The following is a 17,878-nucleotide window of genomic DNA, read 5'->3' as shown; positions in this document are numbered from 1 at the left end:
CTATACTACATTTACAGCTACACTTTTTACAGTCTTCTGCCACCGCTGCTACCCGTATCTGCAACACATTGATTATCAGACATTCAGACCAGCATCCAGCTACACACTGCACTCCATTTTTCAGAATTTACGCACATATTTGAAACTAAACATAGTTATAAAATAAATTTTAGATTTCACCTGAAAACCGTGAGATAAATCTTTTGAGTTTAATTAATTCATCATTAGCACATGTTGATTACCGTAGCACTTATGGCTAATCACATACTAATTAGGCTCGAAAGATTCGTCTCACGATTTCCCCCGTAACTATATAATAGTTTTAATATTTATGCATATTTAATATTTTATTTAGGTGTCGAAAGATTCGATTATGTTTTTGGAAAAAGTTTTTACAACTAAACAAGCCTTATTATGCTTATTATGCTTGCTTTACTGCTACCACTGACATGAGTACTTACTTCAGTTCATTAGCTGGCATTGTTGCCTCCAGGCTCCAACTAGTGCAGAGATTTCTCATTTCTTCCCTTGCCCAGCATCCTGGCAGCAGCATCACTCCATTTCTCATTTCTCATTTCTTCTCACATTTCAACTAGGGCAGTGACAGCAGTGTAGTGGATTGCAGTGAGTGAGTGAGTGAGTGAGTGACAGTGGCCAGCAGTGAGATACTGGGATCAATGGCTCGGGGAAGAGGCAGTGCAATGCGAGGCGCCGTCGCCGTCGCCGTCGCGTTTCTCTCCGCCGTGAGCTGCTTCCTCCTGTCCGGCGTCGGTGTCGCCGACGCCGCCACCTACTACGTCGGCGACAGCCTCGGTTGGTCTTTGGGCAGCGGGAGCTGGCCCAGCGGGAAGAAGTTCCACGCCGGCGACGTCCTCGGTAACTAGAGCAACCGCCACCAAATCTCTGAAACATTTCGATTTGATCACCCCAAGCTAGCTGAAATGGGGTTGCACTTGCACACGCACGCGCGCATCGGCGCATGCCAGTGTTCAGGTACTTGCCGTGGATGCACAACGTGGTCGCCGTCGACGAGGACGGGTACGCCGACTGCAACCCGCCGCCGTCGTCGAGGTACTACACCTCCGGCTCCGACAGCGTCAAGCTCGCCAGGGGGGACAACTTCTTCGTCTGCACCCGCTACGGCCACTGCAACCTCGGCATGAAGATGGTCATCACCGCCGTGTGAAGACTTCTCGCGCGCGCGGCATACGATGAGCTGTTTCGTCTCGAGCGAGCGGAAAATCCGGTGAAATAGATCTCTAGCTTGTTCCATCCGGCTCGTTCTCGTTTCTGCATTTGTTTCATTAATTAGAGGATTTTCTCAAGCTGTTCTACGTTGGCGTGAGTGCGTGACTAGATTTTTTTTCTTTTTTTTTTGCGTGCAATGTTAAATCTGACAGACGTATTTGTTCTGAAGAAAAGTCCCTGACTTTGATATCTTACTGCTTTTTTTAGCCAACTTGGCAGACATGCACGGATTCTGTTAGGCCATCCCTAACCCCTTCATGTCATCTAGTTTCATTAGCACTAAATACATTGCTTACTATGTGGCAAGGTAATAAGAAGAGAAGAAAAAAGATAAAAGAAATCATTTCTCATGCAAAAAACCATCTCTATAAAAAACCGAGAACAGAAACAAGGTAATATGAAAAGAAGAGAGATGAGATATGATTGGATGAGAATTTAATTTAAATATACCATTCATTAAATACATAATTTTTACGCATAGCCGTCTATATGATATAATAAGTATGAGAACTACTTGATACACTTGATAGTTTCTCGTTTGAGAATGGCATTAAGCAGCTACGATTACTGATTACTACATTGCGCATTGAAGTTAGTAAGTAATATGACATCAGCCGATTAGTTGATAGTCTGATCCAAATCTTTTGTTGACGTCTTGTCGGTTTTCCTTGGCATCATGTGGACATTTGGTACACCTGCTTGAGCTTTTCTGAACATACTGAACTCGTTGCGACTTGAACTGCAAGTGTACGATCAAATTGCTCTACCAAACTTGTGCTGCAAGAGTATGAACAAATTGACCATGATTTTGCTCCACCAAACTTGTGCTGCAAGAGTACGATCAAATTGAGCCACGCTGTGTTTTTTTGTAACAATAGATAAAAAAGATTAACTAATTTTTATGATAGCTATTTAAAGATATGAAATGATAGAGTTAGGGGATGTTTAGTTAGGAAAATGAAAATTTTTGGACGTTTGACCGGATGTTGGAAGGGGTTTTCGAACGTGAATGGAAAAACAAATTTCTTAGCCCACTTGGAAACCGCGAGGCGAATCTTTTGAGCCTAATTAATCCGTCATTAGTGCATGTTGGTTACTATAGCACTTATGGCTAATCATAGACTAATTAGGCTTAAAAGATTCGTCTCACACGATTTCTCACATAACTGTGCAATTAGTTTTTCTTTTCATATTTAATGCTCTATTTAGGTGTCTAAATATTCGATGTGATGTTTTTGGAGGAAAATTTTTGGAAACTAAACAGAGCCTTATTTAGGTAAACGTCTATTTAAAAGGATGAGATAATAAACTCCTTAAATCTTTTTGCACAAACATATTGTGTATTATTTTGAGAACAGTGCTGAAAATTTGACACTTTTGTCCTTTTAAAAAACTTTTTTACAAATAGACCCCTAAAAACTTATGGCATGAATAGATCTTTTTGACTGCGCCAACGTCATTAGCGCCGTCGTTGAAAAGGACGGCGCCAACGATATTGGCATCATCCTATATTCGACGATGGCACCAATAACGTTGCCGCGGTCAAAAAGATTCATCCATATAATAAGTTTTTTCTTTAAAAAGTTTTTAAAAAGGACCAACATGTCAAAATTACATAGAACCGTGCGTCAATGTTTTGAGAAAGGAACACAGTCCGTCAATGTTTTGACAAAGCCAAAAATAATACCGCTAGCTGCTCCACCAGTTGCGCGTGGAAAATACATCCTGGGAGGCCAAATGGTTCAATCCATAAGATCTATTAACAACCATTGTCTTGTCGTAAGCAAGGCATGACACACGTACGAAATTAACGAGTTTATCTCATCAACTTGAAAAGGATTTACAGATTACACTATCCCCCACGGGTAAATAAAAATGATAGCAAATCCCAGGCCATCCTCTCTTTCTTTCATCTTACATGATGATCTGTTTAACGACTTAATGTAATTTACTGAATCAGAAATAGCAGACCTACTCATTTCTGACTGAATTTATCTTTTTGGAAGAACTCACCATACTGTCTCATCGAATGAAAAGAAAAATTCAGCTGAATCCAGAGCTTGTCTGCATCTCTGATCTCCCCCTTCGTAGATATCCAATGGCTCCAAATTTGTAGACCTCTACTTGTCGCCTGTGGTCCCCAAAAAGAACGAAATGAATTTCCTGTTTGCTGATAGTTTCAGGTCGACGATTAGCCCATATTTGCGCTTATGGTTACACGTATAAACCAAAACTTAAATTTAAGATTGATTTTGAGGTATTTTATTATGTTTTTTAATTATGCTTTTAAATATAAAAACGCAAATATATAAAAGTTATCTATAATTTTTAATCGTTTATAAGCCATTTCGTTTGTGCCTAATCTAAAGATGAGGCTCTTTGAATTTTGAAGACATCCAGTGGACATCGGGTGCTCTCGTTCAAACACACTGAATATCCTTTGCAGCGGATCGGTATGGATTCCTCACATCAGGCATGACGTATTGACTACCGAAAAGTGCAATCAACCCCTCATTGACTTTGAGCATATTTTACTCAAATAGATACTTGATCATCTTTTTAAAAGACAAACGAGATATTTACAAACAGATAATAGTTTATAAATAAAACTTTTATATATATATTCATAGCGATCTAAAAATTTTGACTAAAAAATAAACTACAATAAAAAAACTCAAAATTAACTTTAAATTTACAATTGAAAATTCAAATTTTTGGCTTATACCCATAAGCAAAAGACAAATATGGTGACTCCTCACTTTAATAAATATAGCAACGTTTAGTAATCAGATTTTGTCCTAAAACATAATTACCTCGCCTATTGTCTCATTTAAATCAATCAAAATCTTCTCTTATTTATTTTTTCTATTTATTTTCTCATCTTAAACAACCACAATCGTCCTATTTAATTTCACATATATATCAAAGGCAGCGTTCGAGACTACTGGATAGCAGGAAAACTCCATTTGTTTCTTGTGAACACTCTTTCCAAACCACTAAATGACAGTGTAAAAAATATAAATAAAGGTCACTTTAAAAATTGTATTAATCTATTTTAAGTTTGAAATAATCAATACTCAATTAATAATACACTAGTAACTCATTTCGTTTTGTGTATCTTCTTCTCTTCTTTCCCTCCTTCCGAAACTCACCCGGAGCGTTGTTTAAAATAGCTAAGATTGAAACATGGAAAAACTATATGATATCTATGATAGCTATTTGAGCATGTAACGATTGAATTATCTAATCTTTATATCTCATATTATAAGTCACTTGTTTATCTTAAGTTAAGCCTCATTGAACTGGACCAAATTTATAGCAAAATACGACAAGATTTCTAACCCAACATAAACATACTATAAATATATATAAATATATATTCATTAGTGGATCTGATAAAACTAATTTGATGGTGTGGATGTTAATATATTCTCAATAAATTTGGTCTAACTTCAAAAAGATTAACTCAGAAAAAATTCAAAGAGAATTATTTTTGTTACTTAGAAGCGAAGTCGTTTGTACTCTCCCCCCTGCAACGTCGTACAAAACGACCACCTCCTCACCCCACACATGTAAAAATCACCACTTCTACTAAAACTTTTTTAAAAATTAAGTGGTTTCTTTTATATATATATATATATATATATATATATATATATATATATATATATATATATATGTTTTTTCTATGGGCTATGAACTCGTGCAGTCCATTATAATTAGATTAGCTTGTTGCAATACATGGATATATTAGAAGTAATATGAAACAGGGAGTGTATTAAAGGGGAAAAATACTTTAGAATAGTCAGATGATAATTTTTTTAGATAATATCTTTTACTGGAAGAACACTGATTAAGAGCTTAACAATGTGTCCGTAAAAGTTCAAAATCTCCCATAGAAAGCAACAGGGACCTTAATCCCTTAAAAAGGTGACAGAGGGAATTAGAAACAACTCTCCAGATCGATCGATCATTCATTCGATACTTTTCTTCCAAGACAGTGTTAGCATCCTGGGCTCCTGGCTGTTTTTTTCCCGTATTATTCTCAACTTTTTTTTCTCAGCTTTTATACACATGTTTCTGAAACTAGCTTATTTTCTATAGTTCACCATTTTATCTTTTAAAATAAGTTTTCAACTTTGTAATAGTTAATTTTAATATTTACATTATTAAATAGTTATCACTAAATTCAGATAATTATTCATCTCCAACCAAAAAAGAACGCAGTCCATGGTGAAACTAAAACCCTGTAAACAAAATTTGTCTTTATAAAAACTAGGAGAAAAAAAAAAGACAGAAAATGGTAAAGTCAGGCCCAATAGAGCAGATGGGTCAAAGGAATTGGTCATAGCTTTCTTGGGCCGGAGGGTTGGCACAATGGCACGAGAATAAGATTCTGGAACCTTCTAGATGCATCCCGCTCGTATAAGATAACCACCACGTCCGCATGAGATAACCATCCCGCCCCGCACGGCCTCTCCACTAATCCCCTCCTCTCCAATCTCCATTTCCTCAGAACGATTTCGGAAACAGGAAGGAGAAGGCAGCCATGGCGGTGTCGATCGAGCTGACGAAGGAGTACGGCTACGTGGTGCTGGCGCTGGTGGCCTACGCGTTCCTCAACTTCTGGATGAGCATGCAGGTCGGCAAGGCCCGGAGAAAGTGAGTCTCTCTCTCCTCTCTCCTCTCCCCCTCTCCTTCTCCTCAACCCCCTCGTCCTGATTCGGATGAGCTCGGTGGGGGATTTCTCTGATGTTCTTGGCCGATGTGTCGTCAGGTACAAGGTGTTCTACCCCACCATGTACGCCGTCGAGTCGGAGAACAAGGATGCCAAGCTCTTCAACTGCGTGCAGGTCTGCCTGCCATGTCACCCCACATCGGATGATTGTTCCTCGATCGATCCGCTCGCTCTCTGCGCGCGTCGGCCGGCGGTAGGCTGAGAGGGCCCCTGTTCTGACGAGCTGAATCTTGGTGGTTGTGCAGAGGGGGCACCAGAACTCGCTGGAGATGATGCCGCTCTTCTTCGTCACGCTGCTCGTCGGCGGCCTGCAGCACCCGGTCATCGCCGCCGCGCTCGGCGCGTTCTACACCGTCGCGAGGTTCTTCTACTTCAAGGGCTACTCCACCGGCATCCCGGAGAACCGCCTCAAGATTGGGTATGTTTACTACTGATTTCCTATCGAGATTCGAGAATCTGAGATATGGTGTGCTGGTTAAACTGTCACCATGTAAAGAAAGAAAAATAATCCATATGCATATAAGTAATAAGATCATTTTTTTAGTTTTTTTATACAATACTTTGGCTCTTTGTCTTATTTAAAATTATTTTATGATTAATATTTTTATTCTTACTAGATGATAAAACATGGATAGTATTTTATGTGTGACTTAACTTTTTAAAGTTTTTTATAAATTTTTCAAAAGTTTTTTATAATTTTTTTCAAATAAGATGAATGGTCAAACGTTGCATATGAAAAAATGAAAAATAAAGTTATTATTGACAGTTCAACTTAACTTGATTTCTAGTCCTGTGTGTTTCATGGATAGCAATCCAGCCAACACGTGTTAATTTTGACTTCATTTATGAATGGTGGCCAAAGTACCGGTAGTAAGTGGAGTAGGTAGTCAATGCTCAATTAGTGGAGGACTAGTGCAGTATAGTACAGTACAGATACAGTTGGTGCAGTACACAAAGGAAAATGTCAAAAGGTGTGGTTCTTGGTCATCTGTCAGATTGTGCATATTTGAGTGGGTGACAACATGGAGGAGTAGCTTTCAAGTGGATCATACTGTAGTATTCAATATGTTATGGATTGGGCGCGCAGATGTTCGCAGCTCTTCATTTTATAACCCATTTGTAGTCAAGATCTCGGCTACTTCCTTGCACGACCTTGTTTAAACTTTCCAATGTTTACACAGATTTGATTACTTATTTCTAGAGGTAGGTAAAGTGTGTTCGTGACTGCTTGAGAGTCGTTGCTGATTCGTTGTGAAGTCTGGATTGACTAATACGTCAGTAGATAATGCAGATTGCAACCCTACACCAATCACTACAGCAGTTTATGATAGTCGATATGTGTGCTTTGGAACGGGTTGCAAAGGAAGGAACACTTTAACTGAAATTTTATCTGAATCTGCACTAAATGACACTGATACACCTGATAAATCCGTCCTTGAGATTTCCAGACTATATTCTTGAATGAAAGCATCTCATAGCTCGGTTTCTGATCGATCAAAGGGGTTCTAAACTGATCAAATTAAATTTCTGCGAATGCTGCAGGGGGCTCAACTTCTTCGCCGTCTTTGGGCTGATCATCTGCACGGCGTCATTCGGCATCAACCTGATCATCAGGGAATCCCTCTGATCTGCTCAATTGATCCATGAGCTGACCTGCTGAGAGCTTCCGTTGCTTGATGTGATGTTGCCTATAGGCGTAGGTCTTTTGTGACTTCAGTTAGCTAGGTTTTGGTATCTTTCCTTTGGTGTTTGCTCCTTTGTTGTTAGCAAGCGATGTGCACCCGTGCTAAAAATAAGATTGGTTTGTAGTTCCATCTGAGAGACACGACTACATGGCATGGAGATGGATTGCACTTCCAGCTTCATGCTCCTCTCTGCTTCCTTTGTAGAGGGGTTGTACTCTTAAGAGTGACCTTTCACAGCATCAGCCAGTGTTAAGTACAGTTGTAAATTTCTTCATAAATTTGTCATGCCCTGTCCTACGATGGTGAGGAATGATAACAATGTGAATGCAGTACTGTTCGTACCAACACTTGAACGTACATTCCAACATCAAACACTCCGGTCCAAGACATGTGTGAAAGAGCTGTTGTCAACTTGTCATTTACCATATCGTCCAAGACGTCTCTGATGGAACGAGCGAGATTTGCTAAGTTTTTTCAGCCATTGGCGTTCATTGGAGCTGTCGACAAAACGCATTGACAAACGAAAACCTGTCAATACGATGTGAAGAAAAATCTGGTAAATCTTGCCTGGAAACCTGAGGTGCTGCTAATATATTTATCAGTACATGTCAGTAGTGGAGCGCATGTGGAGATCAAATTTGTCTATGCAATACAGCCAAGCTAGTAGTCCAAGGTGCCCGAGTAAACAATAACAGGCAGTACATGAAACTATACGCGACATGGAAAACATCGAAATTATATAGCCTCCCAGGCCATCAAATATCTTCATCGGCTTCTAGCGGCAGTGAATCTCCTTTGGGCTGGTGTGGCCCTTTTGCTCACAACATGCCTGCGCTTCCCTTCGTATGGCAAGATATCCTCGTTGTCATCCTCCCTAATGTTGTCCTCCTCGGGACGAAAGTCAAAATTTTTACTCTTGCCTGTGGATCTCCTATGGGTTGATGTTGCCCTGCTCACTGCACGCTTGTGTTCACCATCATCTGGATCAGAGCCATCGTCCTCCTGATCGACAAAGTCAAAACTTCTGCTTCTGTCAGCCCCTCTCGTGTTCCTCAACCTATTGTATCCGAGCTGACTGTCTTCGGTATCATTTTCAGGGCGTTCATGCTGGCACTTCAGGCAGGCCTTGTTGCGTCGAAAGTTGAGAAAACTACATCTATAGAAGCAGAAAGTGTCTGATTAGCATGTTGAGAAGAGAACAGTAGTAACACAGATTGAGATGGTCACACATACGATGGGCACTCCCATTCTCCAGGATTGAGCTGCCTCTTTGGTCTAGATTCTTCACATTTAAAACACTTCCTATTCCGTGCAAAGTTCATGAAGTGACACCTGAAACAAAAATAAATAAGTGATCAGGGCAAATATAATAGTATTGAACAGTAGAAGAAAGCATATATAACATTCGATCATTACTGTGGACAAATCCAGTCTCCCTCTTTCATTTCAGTGGTGGCTGCTTGTAGCTTCTTCGGTCCATCTGCTTTGCATTCAAGGCAGTGCCGATTTCGAGCAAAATTTAAGAAGTTGCAACTGCCAAAGTGAGAGGATGTTACTACTATGTTAGTACCAGGTCATTCACAAGAAATAGCTTGGCATCAACAGTCCAACACACACTCACGCTGAGGATGAGAATAACAGCGAAATAAACAATAGAAGAGACCATTATATATTAATATTAACATAATCTTCAAAAATCATAGTTTAACAACCATAACCTGATATCCTCTAAGGGCTGCCTATCTAATCCACAGTAATACTAAAAGGTTTGGTGTAAATCTAACCATTTACTCAATATTTACTTTAAGTACCATGCAATTTCCTTTATTGAAGCAAAGACATATTACACTACCAAAGAGCGCCTACAAGCCTGAATCCCGGCTCATTTGGACACACTCATTAAGAAACTGTTAAAACAAAGCATAAAAGGAATCCTATAGGTTTAACTACAACAGCAGGCATGAGGCTTCTAGGTTAGTATGAATAGTTTCTTTCTACTTCCAGTATCCACGTTGTTATAATCAGAGCATTGTGGATAAAGTAGGAAATAGGAAATGATATCACAATATATGGATTTTCAAGCATGTACTTTAAAACTCGCTGTATAAATAATCAATGCTTCTAGATTTGGTTCAAATTTACATACATAGGCTATTCTGCACATGCAAATAGTCTTTCTGCTAAAATAATGCATAACGGTAGAACATCTGTTGCTGTCCTCTTTGATGGTATTGCCAGCCCTTTTGGGCTAAGTTTATAGGCTTATCTCATGCTACAGTACAACGCACTTACAGCTTATGCAAGAATCAAACATACACAGAACTACAGCAGAACATATTGGAATACGAAAAAAAAACATTGATCAAGAGAAAATCTTAGCTATCAAATAGTAGTACAATCAACAGAACCATGTAGAGTTATATAATTCTTTTCAAATATGGATGCATATAGCCATGACATTGTATTATGATTAGCTACATTTCTATGGTAAATGGTAAACAGCCATACAAGCCAATGACATGACGTGGCATGGCTTCTTTGATAAAAATTGGTTAACAACATTCAAATGGGAATAAGTATGAATCCAAAATGCTAGTCAAAGATGCCCATGTGCAAGAGTGCAACATGATGCAAAGTTAAATATCACATTCTCTTAATCGTGACAACCAAAAAGAGTAAAATACTTCATCAGAACAAGATAAACCTGGTTAGAAATAACTGGTGCTCTAATAGTGGTATTGGTCCCAGGGAATCATTATAAAGCCAAGAACAACAAGCAAGTCCAATTGACAATTTATGCCCTTAGCCCCTCATACATTTCATAAACTACCAGAGGGAATCATCATAAAGCCAAGAAAAACAAGCAGGTCCAATTGACAATTTATGCCCTTAGCCCCTCACATATTTGATATGATAATGTATCTAAGTTATCTTACAGTTAAATATAAAGAATAAAAACTGATAGGCTAAGAACAACACACATGGAATCATTAAATCATAACACTAAGTCACTGTAGTACTGTGCCATAGAGACCTTACTTTGGGCATAGCCAATCACCCATCTTCATTTCTGTTGCAGTTGTTTCAGTACCCTTTCCAGCTGAGATCCAAGAATTTACAACTGAGTTTGTGCCCTTGTCAAAAATTTTGGTCAGTGACACCTTCTTGCTAGAAGTTTGGAATACAGGTTTAGGAATAGATGGATCAATTGTTGTGTCACTAAGCATAGTAAGCTCTGAAAGAAGCTTTCTTGCGGATTCTTGGACACCACCATTAACAGAATTTTCTCCTGAAAGACAGGTTGGATCTATTGCATAATTTAGCAGTATGCGCACAACATCAACAGTACGAGCTTCGTCCTCAGCGTTTGGAATGACATAGGCTTTATCACAAGATCCACGTAATTTGCATGCACTGCAAGCCTGTATAAAGCACAAAATACTGTGAGTGTTGTTGCAAAGTCAAAGTAATTGTGACGAAATGAAGAAACATGTTACGTGCAGAAAAAAAATCAAGAGCCTGTTACATGGACAAATGTGATATTTGCAAAGAAAAATCAAGAGTCCACTGCAGGAAGAACAGCAATATTCACCTACAGTATGTCCAGAAAAAAACAACAGTTAACTTACATCTCCTTCATCGACCTGAAGAAACTCTCTCAGCCTTTTTGCAGAATTCACAGGTTTCCGGAAGATGTTGGGACAGCCACACTCAACAATAGCTTTAATATCCTGCTTAGGAAGGGAGCTGACCCAATAATCCAGTCAAATTAAAATCCAACCAACATAGAAAGAAATGATGCTTGCAAAAATAGTGGGCACAAACAGTCCAAAGAATCATTTGACCTTAATCATAATCTACACTGATAAGCATGACCTTAACTTTATTATGGCTTCTGTGGATAATAATACTCCCTCCGTCTCAGAATAATACAAATTATGACATTTTTTGAAGAAATTAAGGTTGAGGTTGAGAAATGGTTGTGACTGGTCGAGGTGAGAAAGTAGCGGAAGAAATTAAATGGGAGAAGGTTTTGATTGGTTGAGATTGGGAGCTAGGTGGACAAGTAGTAATATTGTGAGACAAATTTGAATTTTATTAATTGCAATAGTATTTTGAGACAGAGGGAGTATTTTTTTTTATGTTAAGCATATAGCACTAGGATATACATAGATTCTCCTTGACAAGGAGTATTTAGCTTACTAAACTAATGCAGACACAGAAAAATCGATACATCATGCCATTCTCAGGGCATTATGACTACGTTATTGCAACCCTCCTTCCGGACTCCCAGATCACGAATGCCCAAATTTTCGAATCCCACTGCCTCTCTACCAGACACATCATTTTTGTACCAATTTGAGGTGAATGGTTACCACAAAACCTCATCGGCTACAGAAAGTAAGAAACTAAATAAACCCATGTTAATGTAGTTCATGTACAGAAACAAAGCGCGAAAAAAAAAATTGTAAATCACGGCCAAGTAACCTGAGGATATCGAAGCGCTCTCGCCCGAACTTGAGGCAGGCGTTCTTCACCCTGTTCAGGTCCTTGAAGGGGTAAGTATTGGCCGAGGCCACGGGCTCCTCCTCCGCGGCCGCCGCCGCAGCAGCCACGTCGCCCTCTGCAGCATCAGCGCGGGAGGCGAGGGTGGGCTGCTCGAAGTAACCCTTCGCCCGAAGCTTCTCCAGGAAATCGCGCCACTCCGGCCACGGATGACCTGCCGCTGCTGCGTCGGCGGCGGGAGCGTCGGCGGCATCGACCGCGGCGGAGCAGAAGCGGCGGTAGAGGAGAGACCCGGAGAGGAGGCGGGACGGACCGGGCAGGAGGGAGGAGGAGGAGGCGAGGCGGTAGGAGCGGAGCAGGGAGGAGGTGAGGGTGAGGGCTAGGAGCTTGGAGGAAGCCATGGCGGATGGGGAGGTGTTACTGGGGAATCAGGCGAGCATGGATGGCTGGAGGCGGGAGCGGAGGAGGGGGAGTGAAGAGAGAGGGGGGATTAGGGTTTAAGGGTTTAGAAATGTCGTTGTCTCCTTGAGCATACATAGGAAACGCCGTGGATATGTATAAATCACAAATAATTCCCCAAATAGGTATTTCTCGTTATTTTGCTGTAATATCTTCGTATGAACTCTTCTAACTATGAGCCAAATAGAACAACTAAAAAACTGTCCCATGTTTGTTTAGATTGTTCTAATGTAATAATAGTATAATTACACTATAACTTTTATCTTTTTTCTGGTCGTATTGAAATTTGTGCAATAAGAAGAAAAAAAATCAAAATCACATTTAAATCATATGGATGGAGAATAAAAAAGGATTTGTATAATTTGTTGGAAGTTGACACGTCATAGGCAACTGCTAGAATGTTCTAAAAATGTCGCACGATGAATAAGAACAACAGCTTCGGATGGATCAAAGCATGCCGATGGTGTTGTCTTCAAGGAGATTCACGCTCTCGCGGAGGTGCACAGGATGGATGCGGCTCCCCTCGAACACTTGTATCCTTGGTGCGCTCGACAAAAAATGAACAGCGGGCTTATATGAGATGTCTCTCTCTATACAAAACTATTATATGTAAAATTAGATGGAAAACTTTTGTGGCTTAAATAGCTTGGTATCTCAACAAGAAAATCTTATCTCTAAGCTAGAGAATAACCAATCAACTATTTTTTCATCGGCGTGAAAACTCATGAAGATTAAAAAAAAACTTATATTCCCCGTACATATAACAATATACAGTCAAAACCAAAAACCAAAAATGGATGACAGAGCAAATTTCAGAAATACCGTTCTGAACAAAACCGAAGACCCGCTTCTGGAGCAACGACTGAAATCAAGGAAATAAAATCTGAACAAACTAAAACATCGTTTGTGACTTTTATTCAAAAATAAGCAACAGAAAAATATTTGAACTCTAATAATAAAACATTGCGGATGCAAATCAACATTAGTTTGAATATAAGATGAATACTAAATGTGAAGATGTGTCAAACCAAAGTAAATATAGTCGGTACTTTGTATATTTACTGAACACCAAAAGTAGGGTTAATTGTTATTGAGAGTGTTTATGTAAAATAAATTATCATTATGCTTTATTTGAATAATGTTAATGGGAAAATCTTTTCGAAAGATTTCTTACGATCCTAGCCATTATCCATTTGATCATTTGATTGATCATATCTCATTTAATCTCAACCCTTCGCTCATTTTATTATCTCAATCCCACCCATCCTAGTTCATCATCTAAACAAGCTCTTAGGGTTGAATACGGTTTTCACAATTTATCATTTGCTGCGTGTGGTACATTATTTCAAGACGGTTGGTCTCTTTTTGACTACCAATGTTTATATACAGTTTCTGTAACCGAGCAGAGCAGCTCTTTTTTGTTTTGATTCTCGTTTTTCACACGTATACTTTCCAAACCGTTAAACGGGATGTCTTTTATGAAAATTTTTATAGCAAAATTGCTTAAAATTATATTAATCTATCTTATAATTCTTTTATAGTTAATAATTAATTAATTATATATTAACTACTATATTTTTAGTGTCGAGTAACTAACCCCTTTAATTCTAGATTTGGAGTCGAACGTGGCCTTAGACCGTGTTCGGTCACCCCAAGAAGTTAAGTCTTACTCAATTTTCGCGTGCACGCTTCCTGAACTGCTAAAAGATGTATTTTTTACGAAAATTTTCTATAGAAAAGTTGTTTAAAAATCATATTAATCCATTTTATATTTTTAATAATTAATAATTAATTAATTATATAGTGATCTATTACTACGTTTTATAACGTACCCCTACCGAACAAGGCCTTAATCCGCTACCAAAACCACCGTGGCCACTGAGTAGAGGTGGTGGTTCGTCCTTTGGCCGGTGGGGGAGGGCGGGCAGACCGGTCCACGCATCAGCCTCCCCAAAATCCCAATCCCACCCGCTACCACGCCACCACCACCGCGCACACAAACCAGAGCCCACGAATTCCGGCCGAGCCAACCAATCCCACGGATCTGATCCAGGCCTAGCTCGACCCTCGACCTACCCGTCGCGTCTCCATCCCACCACCTCCCCCTCCCGTCCGGCCGCGCCGCGCCGCAACCCCCCACCCCACCCCCCGTCTCGTCTCGTCCCGTCGCGCCCGCTCGCCCTCCGCCTCGGCCTCGGCCTCGCGACGCTCGATCCGTGCGCGCTAGGTCGCCATGGCCTCGGACCAAACCCTCCCGGTTCCCGTCCCGGTCGCGCTGCCCCCCGCCGCGCCCAACCCTGACCCGACCGCACCGCTCGCGGACGACCCGACCGCACCGCCCTTCGCCGGGGCGCGCAAGCTCCCCGTCAAGCGCCGCTCCCCGCCGCCGCGGCCGTCCTCGCCGTCCTCCTCCTCACCGGCCTCCGCCGCCGCCGCTGTTGCCAGCGCTGGCAAGCAGCCGCAGCCGCAGCCGCAGTCGCAGCCGCCGTTCAAGTTCCAGCGGATTTGGTCCGAGTCCGACGAGCTCCGCTTCCTGCAGGGCCTCCTCGGCTGCGGCGCGCAGGGGCTCGTCTTCCCGCGCGACCTCAACGTCTTCTACGACCGCTTCTCCGAGTCCATGCCCCAGCCCTACAGCCGCTCTCAGCTCTCCGAGAAGCTCCGCCGGCTCAAGAACAAGTTCCGCGGCATGTCCGCCCGCGTTGGCCGTGGTCTCGACCCCGCCCGCCTCGCGCCGCATGACCGCGACGTCCTCCACCTGTGCTCCCGCCTCTGGGACACCGCCAACGCGGCCACCTCGCCCTTTGCCGCCGGCGATGCCTCCTCAGGGAACAAGCGCCGCCGTGCCGCCCCACGCGCCGGCCAGCTAACGCTCCCGGACCCCTCGGGGGACAGCAATTCCCATGATTACAATGGCGTTAGCTCTGGTACTCCAGGGGCCTTTGAGGATGGACACGGTGAGGAAATGATGTATCTCGAGCAGGAAAGTGCGCACTTTGGTTATCATGGGGATACCGCTACCGTGGATGACGGAAGCCTTCATGGGATCGTGAAGGAGCAGCCTGACGCTCTCTTTGCTCTCCCCAATATTGGGGATGTTGCGGTTCCTATTGAGAATGGGAACGGCAAGGCCGTGGTGCCACACAGCAATGAGCATCTCATGGCAAATGCTGTGCTTGATATGTTTGAGGAGTGCTTAAGAGAGGTGAAGTCCAATGGCGTTTTCTGCAGTACTAATGTGAATGGGAGCGCTGAAGGCAGTGAACTTGCAAAGCGGTGGAGAGCGCAGAGGATTGATGAGCTTGATGTGTTGAGCCGGAGGCTAAGGTTGCTCGTTGAGGATGCTGCAGCGGCTGGTCGCTAAGTGGAGATGCTGGTGGTTTGGGTGATATGCTTCAACCCTTCATCCCATCTGTATAAAATCTAGATTATTATGCTATGCATTTTCAGTTCCTCACTAAGCTTGAGCCTTTCTTTAGTTAGCTTATTATGCCTATTATTTATGCCTATGTAAATCTTCTACGGATATTGCTGTCTAGTTTAATCATTTCAGCAGCATAATATATATGGTTCCAGTATTGTTATCATTATGGAAAACTAGTTCATGTAGCCTCATACATTCACCTTCTACTGCTTTCATCAGAAACTGTCGCAAACTGTTACTTAATAAGCTGCGAAATAACAGTTCTGTTTCCTTATCAATCCCCCCCCCCTTTTTTTAACCAATCTCAGTGGTATTTCTAAAATTGCTTAAGCCTGCTATATAATCACGAACAATCGATGTCATTGCATGGAAAATGTTTTAGCTTTATATGTGCAAAAGAAATTTAGTGGTAGCCAGTATGAAGTCTGTGCTTTTCATTTGGTTGTCATGTGATGCTGCTGTAGACTTCAGTACTGATATGTTCGGTTTTGTTGTCACTGATAGGACAGTCAAACTTTATTTTCTAGCTCATTCTGTATGCTGATCCACTTGGTTCATTTCAATGAAGACATTGTAGTTGGGTGTAATTGATTGTTTTACGCATCTATCAGATAACCATTTTAAGTCAGTAGTCAGTTACCTTTTACAGTTAAGCCTGCTAATGGGCAGGAGTCCAGTCCAAATCCAACCCACCCCATGCCCTTTAGAAACAACTAACCAGTCCAACCCAATTTGCCACCCCTAAGATCCAAACTGAACCAACCCACACAAGATTTCAGACCAAACCAATACAACCCGTTATTCTCAAATGGACTTGAACCATTTCCAATCCATGGGTTGAAACCATACCACATGCAGGCTTCCAGCCTCAGACTCTCAGGCCACCGTCTCTGCTGACTGCATCAATCTTCCGCAAGCAACATGCAGCAACAGCTGCTGCCGGTGCAAGAAACTCCTCAATTCCTACAACGATTGACGTCTTGAGATAGAAAAATTAGGAGTCAGACAGGAATTGGAACAAACATAACTTCATCAAATCCAACATATGCCTCTCATCTTTTGCCTTGTGAGCTATGCTCCAAATATACAGGTACCAAATTGAGAATGGTTGAGCTAACAAAATGAGTAATTCCCGGTCTTATCTCAAGAATCAATCAAATTAGTGAAAGAAAAAAAATCAGAAGCCAAATTCTTGGCACCACAACAGCCAAGGGAATCAATCCAATAAACTCCCACAAATAAAAAAAAATTGCTATGCCTTTTCTCTCCCTCATGGCAAAGACAAAATCAGAATCAAAAGAATCAGAGGAGCGATAATATCCATTACTTTCACTTTCTTTAATTTGCTGAAATTTTTCAGGATTTCAGAAGACGAGACTTGAGAGAGAAATCAATAAATCACCCAATCAGAAAGCTTAGGGAGGAGAATAGTAAGATGAAAGTAGTGATCAGTCAAGCACCATGAACCGGAAGAGCAGATCCATCAACACCTCACCGTGGAGAACCAGTGGAGGGAGTTCTTGCTGCCATTAGTGGAGGTGGGTTGGAGGAAATCAGGAGGAGGAAGGTGGAGATGGGCACCTGGTGGAGGAAGGGAGCGAGGGATGGAACAGGTGGTGAGTGTGTTAGCTGCCATGGCTTTGCCGAATCGAGTAGTCGCAAGTGGGGATCGGGACTCGGGAGACAGATGGTGGATTGGGAACAGAATGAGGGATTGGAGGCGGTCCATGGATCGGATCCATTTCAACCTGAAAATTCTGAACCCATTCCAACCCCATCCAACCGCCGCCATCTCTGTTAAACCAATCCAATCCAACCTGA

The 17,878-nt window shown here is 41.6% G+C and overlaps 4 protein-coding genes across 4 annotated transcripts; 3 read left to right on the top strand and 1 right to left on the bottom strand.

Annotated features, from left to right (window-relative positions):
- Positions 1-484: 484 nt before the first annotated feature.
- Positions 485-1,422, top strand: LOC102709160 (basic blue protein-like). Its single transcript, XM_006650415.2, has 2 exons — positions 485-876; positions 987-1,422. Exons 1-2 carry the CDS (start codon positions 678-680, stop codon positions 1,184-1,186), a joined length of 399 nt encoding a protein of 132 aa, XP_006650478.1. The 5' UTR covers positions 485-677; the 3' UTR covers positions 1,187-1,422.
- Positions 1,423-5,696: 4,274 nt separating this feature from the next.
- On the top strand, positions 5,697-8,063 carry LOC102708880 (microsomal glutathione S-transferase 3). Its single transcript, XM_006650414.3, has 4 exons — positions 5,697-5,910; positions 6,026-6,101; positions 6,232-6,404; positions 7,529-8,063. The coding sequence occupies exons 1-4, from the start codon at positions 5,798-5,800 to the stop codon at positions 7,611-7,613; spliced, it is 447 nt and encodes a 148-aa protein (XP_006650477.1). The 5' UTR covers positions 5,697-5,797; the 3' UTR covers positions 7,614-8,063.
- Positions 8,064-8,182: 119 nt separating this feature from the next.
- LOC102711522 (zinc finger protein VAR3, chloroplastic-like) lies at positions 8,183-12,685 on the bottom strand. The gene is made up of 6 exons (XM_040522194.1): positions 12,160-12,685; positions 11,301-11,418; positions 10,711-11,093; positions 9,088-9,204; positions 8,905-9,003; positions 8,183-8,827 (listed from the first exon to the last, which is right to left on the bottom strand). The coding sequence occupies exons 1-6, from the start codon at positions 12,576-12,578 to the stop codon at positions 8,437-8,439; spliced, it is 1,527 nt and encodes a 508-aa protein (XP_040378128.1). The 5' UTR covers positions 12,579-12,685; the 3' UTR covers positions 8,183-8,436.
- A 2,126-nt stretch (positions 12,686-14,811) lies between these two features.
- LOC102711246 lies at positions 14,812-16,333 on the top strand. Its single transcript, XM_006651673.3, has one exon. It carries the CDS (start codon positions 14,870-14,872, stop codon positions 15,995-15,997), a length of 1,128 nt encoding a protein of 375 aa, XP_006651736.2. The 5' UTR covers positions 14,812-14,869; the 3' UTR covers positions 15,998-16,333.
- Positions 16,334-17,878: the final 1,545 nt, after the last annotated feature.

Source organism: Oryza brachyantha, chromosome 3 (genome assembly GCF_000231095.2).
Source record: "Oryza brachyantha chromosome 3, ObraRS2, whole genome shotgun sequence".
NCBI classification, from domain to species: domain Eukaryota; kingdom Viridiplantae; phylum Streptophyta; class Magnoliopsida; order Poales; family Poaceae; genus Oryza; species Oryza brachyantha.
This window is presented reverse-complemented; position numbering and strand designations above follow the sequence as displayed.

Excerpts from the sequence above, each read along its gene's own strand:
- LOC102709160 (XM_006650415.2), top strand. The coding sequence starts at position 678 with ATGGCTCGGGGAAGAGGCAGTGCAATGCGAGGCGCCGTCGCCGTCGCC. Across the intron at positions 877-986 it reads CCACGCCGGCGACGTCCTCG|TGTTCAGGTACTTGCCGTGG; the intron begins GTAACTAGAGCA and ends GGCGCATGCCAG.
- LOC102711246 (XM_006651673.3), top strand. The coding sequence starts at position 14,870 with ATGGCCTCGGACCAAACCCTCCCGGTTCCCGTCCCGGTCGCGCTGCCC.
- LOC102711522 (XM_040522194.1), bottom strand. The coding sequence starts at position 12,578 with ATGGCTTCCTCCAAGCTCCTAGCCCTCACCCTCACCTCCTCCCTGCTC. Across the intron at positions 11,094-11,300 it reads TTCAGGTCGATGAAGGAGAT|GCTTGCAGTGCATGCAAATT; the intron begins GTAAGTTAACTG and ends TGCTTTATACAG. Across the intron at positions 8,828-8,904 it reads GGAGAATGGGAGTGCCCATC|ATGTAGTTTTCTCAACTTTC; the intron begins GTATGTGTGACC and ends CTGCTTCTATAG.
- LOC102708880 (XM_006650414.3), top strand. The coding sequence starts at position 5,798 with ATGGCGGTGTCGATCGAGCTGACGAAGGAGTACGGCTACGTGGTGCTG. Across the intron at positions 6,102-6,231 it reads AGCTCTTCAACTGCGTGCAG|AGGGGGCACCAGAACTCGCT; the intron begins GTCTGCCTGCCA and ends GTGGTTGTGCAG. Across the intron at positions 6,405-7,528 it reads GAGAACCGCCTCAAGATTGG|GGGGCTCAACTTCTTCGCCG; the intron begins GTATGTTTACTA and ends CGAATGCTGCAG.